The following is a 15,225-nucleotide window of genomic DNA, read 5'->3' as shown; positions in this document are numbered from 1 at the left end:
GTTGTTGTTACTATTATTATTATAATTTCTGTTGTTGTTGTTGTTAGTTATTAACTATTTATTAATGACTCGCTACTATTATAATTTTCACTTGGTGCTATTCCACTGTCACTAGTTGGAGTTGAATTGTGATCAGTAGTATTTTGTTAACCTCAATTTTTTTATTATTACAAATTAACATGCTGATATTTTTATTATAACTAGGCATGCATGCTTTCATACATCATCTAATTTATTATGGCTATTAAAAGTGATATGTTAATCACACGGCTGCAGCCTAGTTGTCAAAATAAAAATGCTGGCAGTTTGAAGTGGGATGGCTGAACATGATGAAGACACACAATCGGGCCAAACACTGACATCAAATGTGTTGTTGTCTGTTTTCAAACAAGCAGATTAGTTTGGCCATCGATCAGGTTCACATCAGGTTTTTTACTGGCTCTCACACAGACAGGAAGTTGTATTTTCCTCTTTTGCGCATCACTGTAGAAACAGGAAGTTTTCTCTCACCAGCTGAGTTTGCTCACATGCCGCATCTCCAGTCGTCAGTCTGCACCGAGAGGAGAGGATCACAGAGGAATGGACGTCTACCAGGAGGCTGTGGATTACCTGGGGGCACTGCACATACCAGGTGAGTGTGTGTGTGTGTGTGTGTGTGTGTGTGTAAGAAAGAGGGAGAGATAGAGAAGAGAGAGAAGACAGAGAAGTGAGAGAAGAGAGAGAGAGAGAGAGAGAGCGAGAGAGAGAGAGAAAGGCGTAGGCATTCCACCATCCTACTTTTAATTCCCAAAGCATTAGATATTATTTCCTAATAGAAAAAAATATTCTTACCTTCACCATTCAGTAATAAACCTCTCCAGCTCTGTCTTTACAAATGCACCGTGCTTCGTTCAAACCCACAGAACTTTACTTTAAATTCTAGGTTACCAAATATGTCCTGCTGAATTGCAGGGAAACGTGTATAAAACGATAAACATCTAGATATTTTCAGTTTGTATGTAACGATGCAGCCATGAAACAATGGCATCTTGGGTTTAAATGTTTCACTCAACATAAGTGTGATGCAGCCTCAGTGACCCGCTGCAGTGACACTGTTGCACAATTTTCTTTTCTAACTTTCAAGCGACCCGTGGGGAAATTCAGGAGGAAATTCATGGTGTTAAAAAAAGCAAAGAATACAGTTTGCAAAGTGGAGTCATTTTGTAATCCAAATTCATAAAATTGCCTAATTTCCTTTAAAATGTACCGTAATTTGCTTTCACTTCACAAGAGGAAGTCCCACTTTGGTTAGATGGTGGAAATTTCAATTTTGGGAACAAAACTAATGTTTGCTCAGTTTATGGGGCAGTATGTAAAGCTACTTCCCTTATTGCGTTATGCATATGTAACTTTGTGTTTGTGTGTGTGTGTGCGTGTGTGTGTGTGTTTCAGTTGAGGTGGAGGCAGACATTGATGTCCTGGAGGAAGATGTTTTCCAGGAGGAGTCAGTGTCCTGCCTCCTGTCGCCCCTCCACACAGAGAGCGTGGACTTACCTGACACCCCTGTGAGCTCACCCACCGGGATGCCCTCCTCTGCTTCCACACATGATTATTATCACTGAAAAAAAAAAATCAATTATTCTATCAAATATTCTCTGACTGTCTACATTTCTTTGTATTCTCTTGTGCAGCTCATTTCCCTTGGGTATTATTATTATCATTTAAATGACAGTGCAGAGGAGTCATTTTCTTGTTTGATGCAGACGCTGCACGGCCCGGAGGAGCTGCTGGACAGGAGGCTCGTGGTGCTGAAAGGCATCCTGGAGAGCGAGGAGGTGTATCTCAATGAGCTGGAGACATTACTGATGGTACTGTAACACACACACACACATGCACGCTCACAGGCTCACACACTCATTCAGCCTTTTTCCTGTTTCCCTTCCATGGGCATTACTAAACAAGTGCGTGCGTGTGTGTGTGTGTGTGTGCAAGCCCACACCCTGTTCTTGGCGTCTCTGCGTCTCCAAACTTGAAGTCTGCGGTTGCAACTTCTCTGAGCCAGACATGTGATGCTCGGCTGCATAAGAACACTGAAGATACTGTAAATAGCACATGCTGTCCAAAATCCTCTTTACCGTGGCACAAAAAAAAAAACACACACATTGGACTTCTGCTTTTAAAGGAATACTCCAAAAAGGAATACTTTTTCCGACTCACCCAGACTGAGACAAGATGTTCAATACCACGCTCACCTCTGTATGTCCAGTGGCTCAGTTCCTTGGGTAGCATTTCATATTAGCTTAGCATAAAGACTTGAAGTGTATAGGAGTCATTAGCCTAGCTCTGTCACAGTGAAAAAATGAACTTTACAGCAACTCTGAATCTGTCTTATTTACACAATGTCTCGTGTGTAAATAAGTGTGTGAAATTGTCTCAGTCTGGGTAAGTTGGAAATAGATTATTTTGCTCAAAATGTTGGAATGTTCCTTTAAGGACATTTAGACTAACAGAGAGAGAAACAGAAATGACACCATATATTACACCACCCTATACACCATTTTTTTTTTTTTTTGTATCTGCTGGTGCAAGCGACATCACATATATTGAGTGAAATATTCAAACCTGAGGTGCCATTGTTTTATGGCTGCACTGTTACACCAAATAGAAAATATCTAGTCTCGTGCATCATTTTATGCACATTTCCCTGTAATTCAGCAGCACATATTTGGTATTTTTGGAAACCTTGGGATCTCCTCCTGAGGAACCAAAAAACAAACAAACTGAGCCACAAGAGTTGAAGAGGTTAAGTGTAAAGACAATAGGATGTTTTTCTTTTCACCACATCATAATCATGCATTGTTATATCTTACAGTAACATTATATTGCACACTAAGTCCTTTGTCTTGCATGTGTTTTACTGTATGGGGACGCGTGCATGTCCGTGTGTGTGTGGTGAGCATGGCGTCATACGAGATGATGCACAACAATAGCAACCGGCGGCTTTGACCACACATGGTCAGTGTCTTCTTCAGGGTGGCTTCCTCCTTTCTGTCAAATGAAAGGCCCAAATGTAAAATGTGGCTGCCTCTTGCATTTTAAAAATCAGAGTACTCAAGCCACTGGTGTCATTGCAAATTATGTCTGGGGTGATGGCTATTTCATTTTGCAGTCAACAAGAACGGAGGGACGGAACACACTTTTCTCATCACGGTTTGAAATGAGCTGCGTGGGGTAAGAATAGAGCCACACCAGGAAGTAATGGCGCAATAACGAGTGACTGGGTGCTTTTGATTGGTTGATTTCCCCTTTTTCAGTCAGAGCTGTCCCAGTTTCTACTTGTGTGACTCATTTAGTTTGGTAAAAATGTGGATGCAAGGAAATAATCAGAAGGTTGATGTTTTGTCTGCAGCCGCCAGTGAAAACTGCACAAAATACTTTGTGTGCTCTTGTGGTTCCACAGTGTGCTTGTTTTAATGTGTGGGAGGGTACATTTTCCATGCATGTCGCTGCTGAAACTGTGTTAAATGTGAACCGTGCGCTCGACTCAAGTTCGCACCCTCCTTTCTCACCTCACTTATTCACCACAGCCCATTTCTCTTCATGCATTTTATTTCTGCCCTCTATGTCTCCATCTGCCTGCACACCTCAGTCACTTCGATTCAGCGCAATTTCACTCCTCTCACGTCAGTCATGCCACTTTCAGTCTGTCCTGTCTTTCTGTCGCTGATGTACAACTAAATAATTTGCCGTTTCTCTTTCCTTCCTTTCCTTTGTGAGCATTTTCTCCATCATGTCCTGGTTTATCCCACTTTCTGACCGTTTCAACATTTCACACTGCAAAAATCTCCATCTTATCAAACCATTTGGCCTCATATTCAGTGTTAAAATCTTGTTTTTCTCCAGACAAGTGAAAAAAATCTGCCAGAGGGTTGAGACAATCCCATTTGTTTTCATTGCAGTTTCATGTTTCATTTCAGAGATTCTTCTGGGAACAAGTATAAATGTGTGGAAACAAGACAGAATAAGGCAGGTCAGCCCGCTAGGATCAAGAAAATGATCCTAGAGGCAGGTTTTGTTTTACTTTGTTTGAAGAAAAACATAATTTTAACACTGAATGTGGGCCTAAATGACTTGTGAAGATGGATTTTTTTTTTTTTTTGCATTTCATTGCATTGCACTGACCTTTTCCCTCCCCCTCTCTGTTTCCCTCCCTTTAGCCCATGAAGGCTCTGCGGGCCTCAGCCGGGACGTCCCAGCCGGTTCTGTCCAGTCAGCAGGTCCAAACCGTTTTCTACCAGGTGCCGGAGCTCAGGGACATGCACCAGAGCTTCTACGCCGGTCTGAAGGCCCGTCTGAGTGCACACACACACCCAGAGCCCGGCCAGGGGCCTCAGGTGGAGCAGGACTCAGGGGAGAAGAGAAGCTCTGATGAGGAGACACAGACGAGGCACAAAGGCTTTGAGCTGATGGTGGGGGATGTGTTTTTGAAAATGGTGAGTGTGGGAGAACGGATTCATGCACACAGACAAAAATAACACAGAGGTCAGAGGTCGATTCACTAGAACTCCTTATGTTGTGCCCTTTTAAAGAAGCTTTGCCTTTGCCCTTTGCCATTGTTTCATTATCAATTCACAATTTTTTAAAAATTGTTCCGCAAAAAAAAAAAGTTCCTTCTACATTTTGAATGCCTCTCAGCCAATCAAAATGTGATCTAACTGTCCATATTTAATTGGTAAGGATGACATCATCCTCAGGAAATGTTGCTAATTTGTAAACAGAGTTTGCAGGTTGGCAGGTTGACTTTCTGATGCCCGACTTTTCACATTTTCCGCACAGACATAGTTCAGTATGGGGTGAAACTCTTGTGTCTTTTTCCACTGGTGTTAGACCTTCACTCAGTTCTTCCACTCATCCACTTGTCCATCCGTTTGCTGTTGCAGGTGAACCAAATCGGTGTGTATCGCGGTTACATCGATAACTATGAGAAGGCTGTCGAAATTGTGGTTAAGTGCACACAGTCTGACCTTCGCTTCCGAACGCTGGCCCAGGTAAGACGGCTGCAGGCTCTGAGATCCTGGAGAACACACTGAACAGTCCCCTAACTCGACTGCTATATTCACAGTGTTATTAGTGTCACAATCTCACTTTATTTTTCAGAGCATGAGGTCGAACAATGGCTCAGACAAACCCAAGACCAAATACACCTTTGAAGGTAGGCTATGTGCTCTAAATGGATATTTTATGGAGCTAATTTACTGCCAAAATTAAACAAACCAATAAAACACTGCTTGCAAATGCGCAACAATTCACAAACAGTATTTTTGCAAATACAAACCATGCCTATCAAACAAATACTGAACAATTTCTAATACGGCATGCTTCACAAATTCAAAAATAAAAATCACATGACTTCTTGCACAATTAAGATTTGTGTTTGTTTTTTAGTAGTGGTTTGTTTTTGCAGATCATAGGACATTTTGTTACACATATGTTTGTAATTCTTGTAATACATATAAGTTTTGGCACTAAATTACCTCTGTCATCTTTTTCATTAAACGATCCATTGGTTGTTCATCTTTATTTGTCGTCTTTGTCTCTCCAGCTCTCCTCTACAAGCCTTTAGACAGAGTCACCAAGACCACACTGGTGCTGCGAGTGAGAAAACAACAAAACTCATTTCATTTACTCCTTTGATAATTCTTCCATTCGTCCGTTTTCATCAAATTTCTTGCACACTAAGTTGACCCATCGCCTCTGCCGCCCTCCATGATTGACAATATGTTCATCTCTCCGCTCCTCTTCCTTCCTTCACGATCATCACAGCTTTGTCTCTTTTCTCACCTACTTTTCTCACTTCATGCTTTCACACCTCTCTTTTCCTCTTTAACGCTGCTTTTCACCATGACCATTCTGTGAGACAGCAAGCCAAGGGTGGCATTGTTGAATTACGTTAAATTTTGTTACTGTGATAGAATGGCTTTTTGTGTGCTGGCAAAGAAGTATTATACTTTTATCTCAGAATATTTCTACTGTATTAACCCTATAAAGCCATTTGTATCATATATGATACACATTTTCAGTTCCGTTTTTCGTTTTCAGTTTAATCAATACTAGACCAAAATACTGTTGTATACCTTTGAACACTTCCCCTGTTCACCCTGGACCATACCATTGGCACTTCAAGTACATATTATATATCATACACCAGAAAGGTCGTGTAATAACACACACACACACACACACACACACACACACACACGCATGCACACACACACACACACACACACACACACACACATATATATATATATATAGTTTAATATATTTTTTTGTATTTTGTATTTTTATAGGACTAAATCAAGGGTTCAATTTCAAAAAATTGGAATTTTCTGCCGATTCTTTCATAGTTCAGGCTTTATAGGGTTAACTGTAAAAGTATTTCGGGGTAACTATTATTAATTACTATTATTAAGTACCAGCTCATCATTAACATTGCATCAAATGGAGTACATCATCAATTCATACTGTAATTTATTTATGTACTTTTTTGTTTGAATTCTGTGTTCTGTCCATTTTGTTCTTAGTAATTTTACATCTAGTAAAATTACACACAGTAGCGGTAACCTACTTATAGTGGAATAGGATATTTACATAATTAAAATAGCATTAGCTACAATACCATCAGCCTTCTACTTAACAATTTTTCTAATTTCTGTTTGTTTGCTCTAGTCCTAAGTTTCATTTTTTTTAAGCCCAACGCTGCTGAATGTTAACTCGGAGCCGTCTATTTTCCCGTAGGACCTCCTGCAGACGACACCTGCAGATCATGAGGATCACTCAGCCTTGCAGGAAGCGCTGAGGCTTTCTCGCAGCTTCCTGTCTGGGGTAAACGAGAGTTCACAATGTAAACGGGAGGTCACACTCAGTCACGGCATGGTGAGAGACATGCACACAACCATACACACCGACACATACACAGCACAAGGATGGTAGAATTTCTCCATTACAAGACTTCCACTTAAAACATGAATATCACCACATCACTTCCAAGGTTTTCACCCCACAGTGATCATACAGCATGCAGCCTAAGAAGCAACACACACCGCAAAACAGGTCGTGCAGCACCAACACTGTATGTGCATGTGTGTGTTTGTATGCAAACTCCAGAGACGCAAGCTGATACGTGACGGCTTTGTGGTGGATGTGTGTGAAGGGGAACGTGGCCTGCGTCACTTCTTCCTTTACACCGACCTGCTGCTGTGCACTAAGCTCAAGGCTGTGGCCAAAGGGTGAGTGTCATCAAACACAGCCACAAATGACTTGAAAGCTGAATTACGTCATCACTTAAAGGTGCAGTGCGTAGCATCCGGGAATTACCACTTTCATTTTCATTCACCGAAACAACTGGCAGCCACCAAATCGGATTCAATGGGAAATCTGTTGGATCGCCTCATGGCATGAAGACAGATGGTTCTCTCAGGGACCATGAGTGGAATACATATTCGCTGTTATTGAATTTTGTCTACTTGGTCTTAAAAAATAAAACACAGGCGGCGCTTTTCCTTTACATAAAGTGTCCACTCACATCGGCTCTACTTGCTTTTGGTTACCTTTCAGCCCTGTCAATCACTTGTGGGTGTGCTGACTGTTTTTCCACCTTTCTCTACCAGAGCCCGATACATGTATATTATTTTTTTTTTAATCAACAAAACCCACTTGAAATGGCTGCTTTCACACAAACAAGATTAGTGAAACGTAGAGATTCACTGATTTTTTCCCCCTTCTTTTTACAAGGATAGATTATCAGCTATAACACCAGTTTCACGGGCATCACTTTGGTATTTTCTGGCTGTACGCGGCTACAGCTTCACTGTTCCGTTTCTCTCTAACCAATCAATGGTCTGCAGAGTTTCACATCACATTTAAGTATCACTTCAACTTGCCTCGGTGGAACTGGTTCCAAAAATAGCATCCAGTACCACACACTATCCCAAACCTTTGCCATATTGAAAACCACAGATACCACAGAGACAATGGAATAGAAAAGCGCCCGTGGAGTCACACCAGGCGCGGGTAAGGAGGGAAAAGTGACGTCATCTTTGTGGTAGAAAGCAGCAGGATTCATTGGAAACAGTCAGAATTTTGGTTAATACTAACACAATGACAATATCAATGCTGCCAGTATGACTTAGAGGCTATAAACCATCTTTAGTGTGGTCATATTTTGATTATGGGAATCATGCAAAGGTATCACAATTCACTGAACAATAATGCACTGACTAAAAATGCTTTATGTGACACCAATAAAGACCAGAATTGGAGCCTAGAAAAAGACACAGGAAAAGAAGAAAAATAGCTGATACTCTATTAAATGCTAAAACCTGCATATTATGTATAAAATTGTGTGTGCACTTTTATGAGGGCTGATTATTCTCTTTGTGTATGTGACTGTTTGTGCATGTCTGTGCTGTTTGTGTGTTCCTCCCAGGAAGCAGGGCCAGTACAGGTTCTGCTGGTATCTGCCTCTGGCCGGTCTCAGACTGCACTGGAGCACAGAGCAGGAGCGACCGCCCGACACACAGCTCCGCATGCACACCATAAGAACCAAGATGTACTACCTCCGACAACAGCTGCGGCAGTACGCGGTGTGTGTGTGTGTGTGTGTGTGTGAGAGAGAGAGAGAGACATAGAAACAGAGTCAGAGCAGTTATGACTTGTAATGCAAATGCTTTGAGTGACATTCAGAATTTGTGTGTGTGTGTGTGTGTGTGTGTGTGTGTGTGTGTGTGTGTGTGTGTGTGTGTGTGTGTGTGTGTGTGAAGGGCACATCCAAGGGCTGGGCAGCTCGCAGCAGGAAGAAACTGGAGCAGATGGAGCTGATGCTGCTCACACTCTCCCCTGTCCACAGACTGGAGCTGCACAGCTGCAGTGGCAAGGTACACACACGTTTACACAAAAAGCATGAGCACAAATGCACACACACACACACACACACACACACACGCCCTTAACTCCTGTCCTGTGTTGCTGCAGAGTCACTCTCTCCTCCTGCCCTCCCTGTATGAACTGGAAGAATGGAGAGAGGAAATCTACAAGCTCACCAGAGACAGTAAGTTCACAGCGTGAGAAAAAGATGTTGTGATGTGCAATATTTCAAAGTGATGTCAGCATTTTCCTTCCCTTAACTCACCTCACTGGATTTTTTTTTTTTTTTTCATCTAAAGTTCAAGTCTCAAAGTGCTTTACCTGCCCACAAGTTGACAACAAACAGGATGACACCCTCATTGCTCTGCTTGGAGAGAAACACGCTGAGGGCTTTGTAACTAGTCTAAAATGATGTTCTGTGTGGGACATGTTTGAGGTGGTGCTCTACTTTTTTTTTTTTTTTTTCTCAAAGTGCTCGTCTGATGAACAGTGCCATGACTGTGTCACCGCAAAACCCACAGCAGGCATTTATAAATAGATTGCAGCTACTTTCCTGTTTTTGGTGAGCTGCCATGATGGAACCAAAAAACTGGAGCACAGCGTCAGTATCCCCACTTGTCGACATCCACTTGAAGTTTGTGAGATTATTTGTGAGATTAGCATAAAAGAGACAATTTAAGCTCTGGAGACACTTCAGTATGTGGAGTGCAAGGTTATTTAGCTAATCGGGCAAAGAATGGAGTCTGTGTGAAATTAAAATAACAAATCTACATAGTGAGGTCAGTGTCAAAATGAACTCTCTCACCCACCTGCTAAGGGCTGATGAAGCTCTCAGATGCTTAAAAAAACAAAAGCAAAAAAAAAAAAAAAAAAAGAGTACGGTGGCCTGTGATGACAAATTTATGAGATAGACTAAAGGACAAAACCAGATGTATTCATATGTGATAGTCTCAAAATTTTGCAGCCTCTTTGGTTGGTGCCTGCTGGTGCCTGTCAGACATTAATGTTTATTTTATTGATGCACAGGTTTCAGTTTAATGTCACATAGCCAGTAAAACTGTAGATCTACCAGTGAGAGGTCGTGTAAGTCCAGTTTCAGGCTGCTGATTGGTGCACGTTTGCCATGTGTTGTCTGTCAGACGTAGAAACAGTTCCTCCAGATCTGCTCACCCTCACCAGTGCGTGTGCCAAGCTGAGGATGACCCAGCAGCCGCCGCTTCACAGCAGAAACGCCGGTACTCTCTCTCCTCTCCCCTTTTTCCTCACCGCAGATCCACATTTCAAGTCTGAATCAGAACACAGATATTCCGAGCTGTTGCCTTTGATATTTTCATTCTCTCCTCACACCCCGTCTCCCACCCTGACTCATTCAGTTTCAGCCTGTTCGACATAATTAAATTCAGTGAGTTTCAATACAGGAATTAGTCATTTTCTCTCTCTCTCTGTGTGTGTGTTTCTGTTTGTCTCGGTAGCAGAGGGCCAGGTCTCTTTGTGTGGGACTCTGAGTGTAGCGGTCCACTCCGCCTGCGGGCTACAACAACCAGCAAGTACGTTTGTTATTCGCTCTGTTATTTTCCCTAATGAAATGACTCGAGAGGAGAAATCTAAAGTGACAGTTACTCTACATTTTAAAGATACGGAGAGAGAATGGATCAATTAAAGGTTGTTTGACCCAGCCCCAAAAAAGTGTTTAGTGTTTCACAAACATTACATTTCCTTCATCCCTTCTTCTTCCTTCTTGTGGTCAGGTGCCTATGTGTGTGTGGAGGTGGACGGCCATGAGTGCTATGATAAACAAGCCCAGACCCATTCCTCAGTCCACAGCCTCAGCCCACACTGGGACCAGGTAGGACTCAGGCTTCTGAGACACACCGATTATAAAAGGGAATATCAAAGTAAGAGAACAAATGAGGTCTGTAAAAGCTTGTTGAAGGAGTGATTTTTTAAAAGATGCCAGTGAAGCTCCTCAGGCAGGTGTTTCCACAGTTTAAGGACCATCAGCACATTTTTATCTGCTGTGTGCTTTAAACATGATTGATGGAAATGAAATCCAGTCTAAATCCAGGTGTTAACCGGTGTTGAGGTGTGACAGCGGGGGATCCGACGCTGCTAATCCGTCTGATCCTGACTTGTCGTTGCTCTAATTCACGTCCTGTCTTTTCGAACAGGAGCTGTGTCTCCAGGTGGACGAGGCTCGGACCCTCAGGGTGCTGTGTGTGAGTCAGTCCGAGGGAGGGGGCGACACTGTCCTGGGCAAAACGTCTGTACAGGTACAAAGAGGGTTAGCCGAGAATAAACCTCATCATAGGGTAAAATTTAGGGATTTGACTGAAATTTTGGAAATGGTCAAGACTGATTTACTGTTAGGATAAATGCAGTTAGTTCATCAGCGTGTGCATGTGGTGTATGTGTGTGTGGCCTATGTGCATGCATACGTGTGTTGTCAAGTATGAATGCTGAAACGAACAAAAAAAGCAGGAAAAAAAACCACAACTGAGGCACAACTGCACAACAAACCCACACCCGTCCCATCCAAATAATTCACTTTTAGATCACTGGTACACCAAATCTGAACTTCAACAGTCTCTTGTATTTTCTTTTTCTTTACTCCTGCCATCATGGTAGTCATGGTTACATTTGCATTTGTTTAAAACAGTTGACTGGGCAGTTTGCAGCGGTCTCTGTGTTTACATGTGTGTCTGTCTCTTGCACGTGCACCAGCTGGACTCGGCGGCGCTGCAGACGCGATGGAGGAGAGAGACGCTCCCTCTGGGCCAGGTGGAGGTGACTCTGTCCCTGAAGTACAGCCCTCACCCCCTTGACCCGCCCAGCTCCTCGCCTCCACAGCAGCAGCCCATCTTCTGCGTCCCAATTGGGACGGTGGCGCAGTACGTCCCTTGTCAATCGCCTCTGAGAGTCCCAGAGGCGTTTTCGGATCCACTAAATGCCACTAAACTTGAAGCCCCTCCACTTAAAAATGTCAAAGCGATTTGCTGATTTTTTTTTTTTTTTTTTTTTTTTTACATGCATAGTTTAACAAATACGACACAAGTTATGAGCCGCTGTGTGAGCAGGCAGGAAGTGGACAGGGACTACTTGTATATTCATAGGTCAGCGCATACATAATGAGGGAAGGTGTATAGTTATGTCTAAGCCATTTTAAAGCATGATGTGAGAACTTCTAAATATGTAATACTGATGATCAGAGATGGTTTTTATGGTTTTTAATCGATGGCTAGAGGGGGACTTTAATGAATGCTCAGCAGACTTTTATTTCCCTCTCTTGCCCTGGTAGTTTTAGGAAGTGAAATAGTTTGTTTTGTGGCAGGATGGTCTAAATAGAAGCAGCAATAGCAGAAGTGAGGCAAGATGAGTGTAAAATGAAACAATCCATGTAACTGCATTGTGTTTTCCCCTTCAAATGCAAAAATATGCTCCATTGGTGGTGATACGTTGCGTAGATGTTGCATGCCGTGATGTGGCTGTGTGTTGTGGTGTGTTTGCAATCGCATGTCTGTGTATGTCTCTGAATGCTCAACTGTTTGTTAGACTGAAATGTGTGTGTGTGTGTGTACAGGCAGGAGGGCGTGCTGGTGCCCCACGTGGTGCGCTGCTGTGTGGAGGAGGTGGAGAGGAGAGGGATGGAGGAAGTGGGCATCTACAGGATTTCGGGTGCCGCCAGTGACATCAGCGCCCTCAAAACCGCCTTCAACAGCAGTAGGAAATGTTGAAGTCTAGCAGCTGTGTGTTGGCTTGTGGTCTCATGTTGAAACTCAGGCAGGTTATATCTGCTGTTTCACACACCTCAAACGCAGGAAACAACGGCCGTTTGTCGTTGAGATGATCCCAAAAACAAACACGGCAACCTAAAAACTCCACAGCAGGTCTTCTCTCCTCTGTGGTTACTTGAGACTCGTGTTCATGCTGATGCCACTCAGACAGAGCATGTGTCTGATTGGAGCCAGGATTTAGTCACTGTGAAAATTATTTTAGTTTCTTTTTGACTTTAGTTAATTCACATGCCTTCATGTTGCAGCCCCAATCTCACATTTACTGATCCCTATCAGTTTTTCTAAGAAAGAATCACCTGATATTGTTAGGGCACAGTATCCAAGCAGGATGTGTTTGGCAGATAAATACTATTAATAAACTTTATTTAATGTAGCACCTTTAAAACAAAGTTACAAAGGGTTTTACAAAAGCATTGGAGAGAAAAACAGGAAGCAGCAGATGTGAAAAGAGATTGAAACATTTAAAAAACACACAAATAAACAGACCACGAATGCCAAAAAAAAAAAGAATAAAAGGTAAAGAAGTCGATAAAGGTGATTCTCATTTTGCTCTTCTGGCTCCGCTCCTGTCCAGATCTGCGTGAAGCCGTGGCCAAGCTGAGGAAGGCGGAGGTGAATGCGGTCTCAGGTGTTCTCAAGCTTTACTTCAGAGAGCTGCCCGAGCCGCTCGTTCCCACCGAGCTGTTCCAGAGTCTGGCCAGGACGCTGGGTAAGCCACACACACACACACACACACACACACACACACTCACATATCCCTAATCCCTAATTTGAACCTTGTCCCTCATTACCACATGCCAAACCCAAGCTTTAATAATATTTTTAAAGGTTTTTCCTACTGCCATCATATATTTTTGTACAGTATCAAATACAGCTTCCACACATGTGTAACTCACTTAAGCTTTGAGATCCATCATCGTAAACACGAGGTCTTACCTTGGATGAGTCACAGATTCTGCCTCATCAGCTTGTCATTGTTTGTGGTTTTCATATCAGAGCTGCATCATGTTACACTCTGCTTTTTATCTGTCACCTGACAGGAAATTATCTCTCAGTAACATGTTGCTTTGTGAACTTAATTGTCATGTTCATGCCTTTTTTTTACACTTCGGGGCGACTTTGTTTGCCTGGACAACAGTTGATGTCAAAGCAGGGTTTACACTGTAAAGGCTGGATTTTAAAAAAAAAGGAGACATAAATGGGCTGTAACTCCAGATGAAAATCATCTTCTCCTTTAACCTAACCCAAGTTCCAACCCAACGCTGTGATGTCAATTTGACAACCCAGGTGAGGAACATCATTTTCTCAAAAATTCAGATGATCTCGACTGAGCAGCACCGTGTTTCTGTGACTCCCCTGTCCTGCAGACATCCAGGACATGGAGTCCCGGCTGGTCTCCATGCTGTCCCTGCTGCAGTCCTGTCCCGACACCAACCGGCACACCTTCCTCTACCTGCTGCACCACCTCCAGCGGTCAGAAAACACACACTGACACACACACACACACACACACACACACACACACACACAAGCTCCTGCCTCAGTTATTCTTTATTGTTGAAAGACTCCAGCTCCCTGTGCCTCATATTTCTGCTGGTCAACGCCCTCCAGGGTCTCCGAGCGGCAGGAGGTCAACAAGATGTCTCTGCTCAACCTGGCTACTGTGTTTGGTCCAAGCCTCTTGCGCCCCCCCGTGGCAGGCCTGGGGCACTGCGGCCCCACTGTGGATATCTCCCAGGAGGTGGTGATACAGGTGAGGAAGAAACACTGAGTCTAGGTTTTTAAAAAATGACAGATTTTAAGCATTTATTTATTTATTTATTTATTTATTATTAAAATGAGCCTTTATTTTACCACAGAATTTCCACTAAGTTGAACTCTTTTTCACAAGGTAGTTGTGGGCCAAGGTGGCGACAGAAATAAAATAACAAGTAATGAAAAAAAAAAATGTAAAGAATGAAAATGCTTCAAAATGTTTGATCCATACAATTACTGTTCATGTTGTCATCTTGTTTATTGGCATGTGTATATTTGAATGGAATAACTCCCATATGGAAACTTCCTGGAAAATTATCTCCATCATTTAAGTGCAGTTACTTAATGATTATTTAAGCTGATAACCAACCTAAGACCTTTGCTTACTAAACAGTCATATTTATGGGGATGAAGTTATCATTACCTCAAAAGTATTAATTAATTTAATCAAAAATAAATTGGTGAATTGTTATGAGAGGGGCTGATTTAGTTTTAGAGTCACTAACATATTTGAAATGTTGGAGCTGGTATCAGTGTCAAACATTTTCCCACTTTGTGTAAATGTTAAGGTTTTTTCAAGCTGTTTCCTTACGTTTGTGTGTGTGTGTGTGTGTGTGTGTGTGTGTGTGTGTGTGTGTGTGTGTGTGTGTGTGCGTGCGTGCGTGCATTTAGGTCCAAGTGGTTTTCTTCTTCCTGCAGTGCAATAACCTCCCCGCCGCTCAGACCTCTGTTCCACACGACACAGACGCTGAAGACGATCCCAGCCTCATGTAAA

At 42.6% G+C, this 15,225-nt stretch overlaps 1 protein-coding gene across 2 annotated transcripts; it reads left to right on the top strand.

The window, feature by feature from the left end:
• The first annotated feature begins 551 nt into the window (after window positions 1-551).
• Window positions 552-15,224, top strand: LOC115376560 (breakpoint cluster region protein). Of its 2 annotated transcripts, none has more exons than XM_030076231.1 (22): window positions 552-631; window positions 1,432-1,544; window positions 1,743-1,847; window positions 4,197-4,472; window positions 4,920-5,027; window positions 5,137-5,191; window positions 5,582-5,634; window positions 6,778-6,915; window positions 7,147-7,268; window positions 8,468-8,624; window positions 8,802-8,915; window positions 9,013-9,088; window positions 10,044-10,139; window positions 10,380-10,451; window positions 10,653-10,750; window positions 11,073-11,174; window positions 11,626-11,792; window positions 12,482-12,621; window positions 13,270-13,404; window positions 14,063-14,168; window positions 14,307-14,448; window positions 15,123-15,224. In XM_030076231.1, exons 1-22 carry the CDS (start codon window positions 580-582, stop codon window positions 15,222-15,224), a joined length of 2,529 nt encoding a protein of 842 aa, XP_029932091.1. In that variant the 5' UTR covers window positions 552-579. The 2 variants fall into 2 exon arrangements, with proteins under 2 accessions (XP_029932091.1, XP_029932090.1); XM_030076230.1 differs by having other exon boundaries at window positions 10,377-10,451.
• Window position 15,225: the final 1 nt, after the last annotated feature.

Source organism: Myripristis murdjan, chromosome 18 (assembly GCF_902150065.1).
Source record: "Myripristis murdjan chromosome 18, fMyrMur1.1, whole genome shotgun sequence".
Lineage (NCBI taxonomy): Eukaryota > Metazoa > Chordata > Actinopteri > Holocentriformes > Holocentridae > Myripristis > Myripristis murdjan.
Note: the sequence above shows the minus strand (reverse complement) of the source record. Positions and strands in the feature narration are given on the sequence as shown.

What these genes read in the sequence shown, in the direction of transcription:
- LOC115376560 (XM_030076230.1), top strand. Translation starts at nt 580, where the DNA reads ATGGACGTCTACCAGGAGGCTGTGGATTACCTGGGGGCACTGCACATA. An exon ending in GACCAAATACACCTTTGAAG is followed by an intron (nt 5,192 to 5,581) that starts GTAGGCTATGTG and finishes TTGTCTCTCCAG; the next exon opens with CTCTCCTCTACAAGCCTTTA. An exon ending in CAAAACCGCCTTCAACAGCA is followed by an intron (nt 12,622 to 13,269) that starts GTAGGAAATGTT and finishes GCTCCTGTCCAG; the next exon opens with ATCTGCGTGAAGCCGTGGCC.